General features: G+C 36.0%; 1 protein-coding gene across 1 annotated transcript; it reads left to right on the top strand.

Moving 5' to 3' along the window:
* Window positions 1–5755: 5755 nt before the first annotated feature.
* On the top strand, window positions 5756–8227 carry LOC131009156 (F-box/LRR-repeat MAX2 homolog A). Its single transcript, XM_057936383.1, has 2 exons — window positions 5756–8126; window positions 8170–8227. Exon 1 carries the CDS (start codon window positions 5928–5930, stop codon window positions 8067–8069), a length of 2142 nt encoding a protein of 713 aa, XP_057792366.1. The 5' UTR covers window positions 5756–5927; the 3' UTR covers window positions 8070–8126; window positions 8170–8227.
* The last annotated feature ends 16 nt before the right edge of the window (window positions 8228–8243 follow it).

Below are 8243 nucleotides of genomic sequence, written 5' to 3'. Positions count from 1 at the left end.
ATTTTAATAGACCATTTCTTAAAATGAAAAGTCAATAAAAAAAATAAATATTCTCATATAACTAATTATTTACATCATATGCCATTAATGTAGTTCATACATAATTAATTAATTATCTCTATTTTTATTTACAATATTATCAAAAATATTTTTGAAATTGTAAATAATATCAAATTAGATCATAATTCAAATGACAATTATCTCTTGTTATAAACACCTCCTATTTGATCAAGTTTTTTTTAGTTTTTTTTTTATATAGGACGTGGTTAGCTTATAAATCTAAGTTAAAATTTGAATTACGAATCATAATATTTTAATGAATTTTATCATCATGAATTTACCGTGAAAAGTGATGAATTTAAAAAAATAAAAGAGTCGACCTTTATGGGATTTAAACCTAGGGTTGTGAATTCATTCAACAAACTGATGAATTTACTATAGATTTTCACCATTGAAGGATTGAAAATAATTCTTTTGAATCTTTTCATAGGTATAAGCTAAAATAAAAATTTATTTTAAAATATAAAATATGATTTATTTTCAACACTTAGAACACGAAGATTTACGATGAATTAATGACTTTGTTGGATGAATTCATGATCATGAGATCGAATTTCATATGAAATAAAAAATTAATTTTTAAACTTCATATATTTACATAGCGAATTGACACGTATTCTGCATAGAATTGAGTGATTCACACACATATATATATATATATATATATATATATATATAAAGAGAGAGAGAGAGATAGAGAGTTTGGGTGTGCGAAAATGACATGATGATTGGTGGAAATTGTAAAAGTGAGAGAGAGGGCATGAAGGATGTGAAGTAAGAGTAATACTCCATTCAACTAATCATTCCAAAACATTGACAATCTGGTTGGCCCTTTCATATCCAAAACCTAATCCGAAGAGAATCCTCACTGTTACGATAAGGCGACCCAACGCTTTAGATATATACAAATATGTTCATCCATCCAAACATTTGTTTCATGCTCTCTCTCTCTCTCTCTCTCTCTCTCTCTCTCTCTCTCTCTCTCTCTCTCCATAGAGCTTTAAATAAGAATTCTTATTTTAATTATTCTTAATCTTTTTATCATATATAAACATTTTAATGTATCATTGCAATGAATTAATATGGCACTTGAGTTCAAATCTTAAAAAAAAAATAAAAAAAAAATATTTTCTTTAAAATTGTAATAAATTTTATTACGAATAAAGTAAGTTTATGTGTCAAGCGCAATATTCTCATGCTTTCGCCAACCCCCTCTATCTATATATTGGTCAATGTAAAAATTATATTTTATCGTGAGAGCTGAAAATACGGTACTAAATGTATAAATGCTATTGAAAAAAAAAAGCGCCCTCATGGAATTGAAATCGAAGTGATGCATTCATTCATCTAGATGATGCATCAATCGTAAATCTTGACGATCCAAGGACCGAAAATGATTTTGATCACGTTCATAATTTAAACAAAAAATAGTTAGTCCAACCATTTCTTTTGGTATTTTGGATCAATATATAAATATATAGTAATAAATTGGACCAAAATAGAAACCCCTATTTTTCTACTTCTATTACCGTAGAGGCATGCACTTGTTCATCTACTTTTTCCATTATAAGTGTAGCATCTTTTTTCTGTGAAATAAATTAAAAAATATAGTGTTGGAAACTTTAATAGTGGGATGGTAGATTTGGATAAATCATAAGTTGTGTATCACTATCTCCCGATTCAAAGCTCTCTAGGCTACAACGTGGTGGGCTCTTTGCACCGTCACTTTCTCACTTCACTTGCGCCTTGCCCCTTCTCAATTTACCTTCAATTTATGCTATACTTGGTTAATTATATATGTAACTTTTTATTTTATAGGATTAAAAAAGTGATTAAATAATCTATTTAATTTTACAATAATAAATAATCACTTATTTGAATATTAGATATAAGTCGAGTTATCAATCATGAACTTAATTATACAAATTAAATATTTGATTAAAATAAATTGTTTTACCAATCATGTCTTATCACTCAAATCAAATACCAAAAAGGAAATTCACATTGCAAAATCTACTAACTATCTAAAAATCATATCATTTGAATCTAATCCACATCATCCAAACTAATTCTCAAGTAGTATCTATACGTCTATAATAGCTTGAAACTTGAGTAGTACCTGTATCATCCATATCAATTACTCCATTCGTCTCATAACAAGTGTCTATTTTCTTTTTGTTACAAGAATTTAGGTGATTGGTGTTTAAAGAGTAAAAAGATAAAAAGTATTGGGTTATTTTTATTTTTTGAGAGGAATAAAATTCAAATCGAAATGACTAAATAATAAAAGGATAAAAGAATAATAAAATCCATTTCTGTTTTAGAAGTAATTAAGACACTTGTTATGGATCAACTTAAAATGAAAATGTAAATACTTATCATGAGATGGAGGAAGTATAACATGTAGTCATCTTACACACACAAAATACATATTGACAATTTTAATTTCATTCGACAATTAATGAAATAATAATAATAATAATAATAATTAAAGATGCATGGGTAAGGTCCGAATCGTCCGATCACCGATTTACATATAAAAGTTAAAACATATCGGATCGATGGAATAATCGCATCACATTTTTATCTAAGGTGAAAAATAAAGTGGTAGACAACTCTAATTAAAATTTACTTTCCAATCATCACGTATATTGTTCTTGGAATCATAAACACTATATACAAGTAGCAGGAAATCCGAAAACCAGCTCAAGATAATTCATCAAATTACTAGAGGCAAATTCTTGCAGCAGTGCGATGATCGATCGATTTGAAAGTTTACATTTTTTCACAATAATATTTACTTTTATTCTTAAGAATTTTTACTCACTAATACTTATATTTTTAACTATTTGATCAAGTAATCATTGTCGTAATAAAAAATAATTATTGTTACATGAAATATAATATTTCTAAAGTATTACATTTATTCATGAAAACTTGTATTATTATATAAGTATACATTTGTGCGAACAAATGCACATCTTATGCTTATTAAAAATAATCGGCCGCATGTATGACCAACCCATTATCAGACCTATAAGAAATATAGCCTAAATCTAAAATAATAAAATTCATTCTTAAAAATTAGGGTTATTAGCCTGTAAATACACGAACTTTTTATATTTTCTGAAATTTAACATGACTTTTATTTTTAGCCCACAAATACACGAACTTAGCATTTTTTCTGATTTTTGACATCGACATGAAAAAAAGTCTATTTATTGTTGAGGTGGAGGCCGGAATACATGATGTGGACTACGAAATATGCACTTGAATAGAGTAATTTGATTCATTATTTTGATTAGAGAGTGAATGACATGGTACACCGGCCTTCACGTTAATAGTAAATTAGAATTTTTTATTGTCGATGTCAAAAATCAGAAAAAATGCTAAGTTCGTGTATTTGTGGGCTAAAAATAAAAGTCATGTTAAATTTCAGAAAATATAAAAAGTTCGTGTATTTACATGCTAATAATCCTAAAAATTAATATCTGCTTGTACCACTCTAGTCGTGCACTATTTCAATTCGACCATGACAAAGAAGAGCCCATAATTTGGGAGGTGCACCTAGCTGGCTAGCCCTCGTCCCAACTGTAAAATTTAATGCTATTCATCTAATTTTGATGCGCATTTATTCATTTCGTAATTTCCTGCCTTTTCAATTTTGTAACTTTTTTCCAGTTCAAATGCTCAAGTAAATTTTATTGAAATGTTTATTTTTAATGCTTCAATCGATCGACTTCTTTTTGAAATTTAGGATATAGAGTAACTATTACGAGTATATTGAATAATTACATCTTAAATTTGAACTGAGATACATTCTAATTCCTCCATAAAAAATGAACATTTTTGTTATTTTGAAATGTTCATAAAAAAATAATCCATTTCTATTTTTAAATATTATATGAGCTCATTTTTTCATTCACAATATGATTAATTATTAATTCATTCGTTCCATAAAAATATGCATATTTTTCCTTTTTTATCAGTCTCATAAAAACATGCACACCTTATTTATAGTAATAATTTTCACACTAAATATCATAATTAATGTGGGACCTTTCTCCACTCACACTACACTTTATAGAATTTCTTAAAACATGTGTTGTCTCATATTATACATGTTTTTATGAGATGAAGAGAGTATTATTAATACTCGCTCCGTCCCAACGAAAGCGATGCGTATTCTTTTTTGAGTCGTCCCAACGAAAATGGTGCATTTCATTTTTTGATAATAATTTTACACTATAAACAATGTGGCCCCACACACCTTTTACACAGTTTTACACTACAATCTTATTCTCCCTAAATCCGTGCCGAAAAGAAGCGCATTGCTTTCGTTTGGACATAGGGAGTATTATTTTTTAAGCGAGATCTCTTGTCTACTTACAGTACATTCAATTATTTTTATTACTCTCTCCGTCCACCAAAAATATGCCACTTTACTTTCGGCACGGATTTTAATAAAATGTGAGTGAAGTTGGTAGTGGAGTAAGGGTCCCACTTTAAATGTGAGTGGAATGGTGTGGACCCTACTACTAAAAATGGATGTGGCATATTTTTTGTGGATGGACGAAAAAGAAAATTATGGCATATTTTTGGTGGACGGAGGGAGTATAAATTTTACTCCCTCCGTCCATGAAAAAACTTCTTAGGAGGGAGTGACACAGATTTTAAGAAAGAAGTTGTTGAGTCCATTGAAAGTAGAAAAAAAATTGTTGAGTGTATTGGAATTGGTAAAAAAATGTTATAATTATTATAGAGTTGTGAAAAAATGAAAAATAAGTAATTATAAGTGGTGGGACATAGTTCAAAATAGGTAGAAAGTTTTTTTATGAACGTTCCAAAAAAAAAAGATAAGAAGTTCTTTCGTGGACAGAGAGAGTATAATTTTTTAATAATATTTTTTATGAACATAAAAAATAGTAGTAATAAATTTCATGCCATTTTTTATTGGTGGATAATAGTGTGAAACTATTTATATGGAAGTATTTATCATATTTTGTGTGTGGGTAGTATAACAACAGCAAAAGGGGTGATATATCACCTTTTTTGTGCCTGCTGAAACATTTCCACGTTTCTGCAAATTTGGGAGCTCCAATCTTTAGACTTCAAGACCTCTGTCACATGCATCATGTCACGTGGGCCAAGTCGTATGCAGACAAATCAATTTCATTAATTTAAAGAAATTAAAATTTAGTTTTTCTTTGCCACAAAGTGTTCTTAATTAATTTATGTCTACGATATGAAGAAATTAAAATTTAGTTTTTCTTTGCCACAAAGTTTTCTTAATTAATTCATGTCTACGATTCAATTCTGTCTCATTCAATTACATCGAGTACAGAAGCAGATCTTATTACTTCATTCAACACCAGTACAACTAGTATCCAGGTACAATATTGAATTTTACCACTTTCACTTATTTTATTCACTTCAAAAACTTGCATCTTTTCTTTAATAAATTTTTTAAATAATCTTCCGTCCCATTAAATATAATTTCTTAATTTTGAATATATATATATATATATATATATTTTAAAATAAATCATTATTGAAAGTGAGATGTTATTAATGAAATTGAGGGAGTAAAAAGAAAGGCCTAATTATGTGAAACCAAACTGCAAATTTAATTATGGTTTAATGCTAATGACTCCGTTTGTTTAATTCCTCCAGCCCCTAAACTAGACACGTCACAGAAACACTATTTTAATAATATTTGCTGAAAAGATCTAGGAAAGAAAAATATCGAAGAAAGAAGAAGATAAATACTACAAAAAGAAAGACTGAAGAAAATTAGCACTCACCAATCGAAAAAAATAAATAAAAATCAAGCCGATACCACCAGATTTGGATTTCCGCCGCCGCGCATGGCCTACGCCGCCGACGACGGGACCACCGTCAGCGACCTCCCTGACGTGATCCTCTCGAACATAATCGCCGCCGTGTCGGATGTCCGCAGCCGCAACTCCGCCGCCTTGGTGTGCCGGAAGTGGTGCCTCCTGGAGCGCGCCAGCCGCGCCGCCCTGAGCCTCCGCGGCAACCTCCGCGACCTCTTCATGGTCCCCACCTGCTTCCCGTCCGTCTCCACCCTCGACCTCTCACTGCTCTCCCCCTGGGGCCACCCGCTCAGCTCCGCCTCCGACCCCGCCCTCATCGCGCACCTGCTCCGCCACGCCTTCCCTTCCCTCTCCTCCCTCACCTTCTACGCCAGGAACCTCTCCACAATCCAGCTCGTCGCTTCTCAGTGGCAAAACGTCGAGCACGTTAAGCTAGTGCGGTGGCACCAGCGCCCCCAGGTCGCCGCCGCCGGCGACGAGCTGAGGATGCTCTTCTCCGAATGCCGCCGCCTCAAATCCCTCGATCTCTCCTCCTTCTATTGCTGGACAGACGACGTGCCGCCGGCGCTGGAGTCGCACCCCGCGCTCGCCTCCAATCTCACTCGTCTCGATATATTGAATCCGTCGTTCTCGGAGGGTTTCAAATCCGACGAGATCAAGGTCATCACCAAATCGTGCCCTAACCTGAGGGAATTCAAAGCCGTCTGTAGGTTCGATCCGCGGTACATCGGATTCGTCGGAGACGATGCCCTAGTTTCTATATCAGTTAACTGTAAAAAATTGGGGATACTTCACTTAGCCGATACATCGGCGCTGTTGAACGCGCGTGGCGATCCCGAGCACGACGGATTCACGGCGGAGGACGCGAGTATCAACGTGGCCACCTTGATCGAGAGCTTCTCGGGTCTGCCATTGCTGGAGGAGTTGGTGCTGGACATTTGCAACAATGTCCGAGATAGTGGCGCGGCGTTTGAGGTGCTCAATTCGAGATGCCCTAAGTTGAGATCGCTCAAGCTGGGGAATTTCCATGGGATCTCGATGCCTATTGAGTCGAAGTTGGACGGCGTGGCGCTTTGCCAAGGGCTGAAATCGCTGTCGATTAGGAATGTGGCGGATTTGGATGATATGGGTTTGATCGGAATAGGTAGAGGTTGTTGCAGATTGGCCAAGCTGGAGGTTCACGGCTGCAACAAGATCACGACGAGAGGGATGAGGACTCTGGCTTCCTTGCTTCGTAGGACTCTGGTTGATGTGAGAATCTCCTGCTGCAGAAACCTCGCTGCGCGCCAGTCCTTGAAAGCGTTGGAGCCCATACAAGATCGGATCGAGAAGCTTCACATCGATTGTATTTGGGATTCGGCGCAAGAACTCGAGGATCTAGATGGAGTTGGTTTTGATCTCAACTGCTTGGATCAAGGCGATGCGTCGATTCACCAGCCTGCGAATTCGGATTATGATTATGATTATGATTATGATGGATTGAGCAAGGCGAGCAAGAGGTGCAAGTATTCATATGATCTGAATTTGGAATTGGATGTGAATAGCAATGGCAATGTACATGGTGTGAGGGCATGGGACAAGTTGGAATACCTTTCGCTGTGGATTGCGGTGGGGCAGCTCTTGACTCCTCTGGTGTCAGCGGGGCTCGACCACTGCCCGAATCTCGAGGAGATTCGGATCAAGGTGGAAGGAGATTGCAGGGAGATGTCGAGGCCGAGGGAGCGCGAGTTCGGGCTGAGCATGCTCGTCAGCTATCCTAAGCTGTGGAAGATGCACTTGGACTGCGGGGACACCATCGGGTACGCCCACACGGCGCCCTCGGGGCAGATGGATTTGAGCCTGTGGGAGCGGTTTTACCTGATCGGGATCGGGCACCTGAGCCTGACGGAGCTCGACTACTGGCCGCCGCAGGACCGGGACGTGAACCAGAGGAGCCTCTCCCTTCCGGCGGCGGGATTGCTGCAAGAATGTTTCGGGCTTAGGAAACTGTTTATACATGGGACTGCACACGAGCATTTTATGATGTTCCTGCTGAGGATCACAGAGTTGAGAGATGTTCAGCTGAGAGAAGACTATTACCCGGCGCCGGAGAACGATATGAGCACGGAGATGAGGGCGGACTCGTGCAGCCGCTTCGAGGCTGCTCTTAATCGGCGGCGGATTTCGGATTGACTGTTTTCCGATGTTGTGTTTTATATATTTCGAGTTCAGTGACACATTTTTAACATCTGTGTTTTATATATTTCGAGTTCAGTGACACATTTTTAACATCACTTGTATAACAAAATTTTGCCATTTGAATCACGTGAGTCTACTGTTTCATTCACTCATCGCGGGAAAATTGTT

This window comes from Salvia miltiorrhiza, chromosome 2 (genome assembly GCF_028751815.1).
Source record: "Salvia miltiorrhiza cultivar Shanhuang (shh) chromosome 2, IMPLAD_Smil_shh, whole genome shotgun sequence".
NCBI classification, from domain to species: Eukaryota; Viridiplantae; Streptophyta; class Magnoliopsida; order Lamiales; family Lamiaceae; genus Salvia; species Salvia miltiorrhiza.
This window is presented reverse-complemented; position numbering and strand designations above follow the sequence as displayed.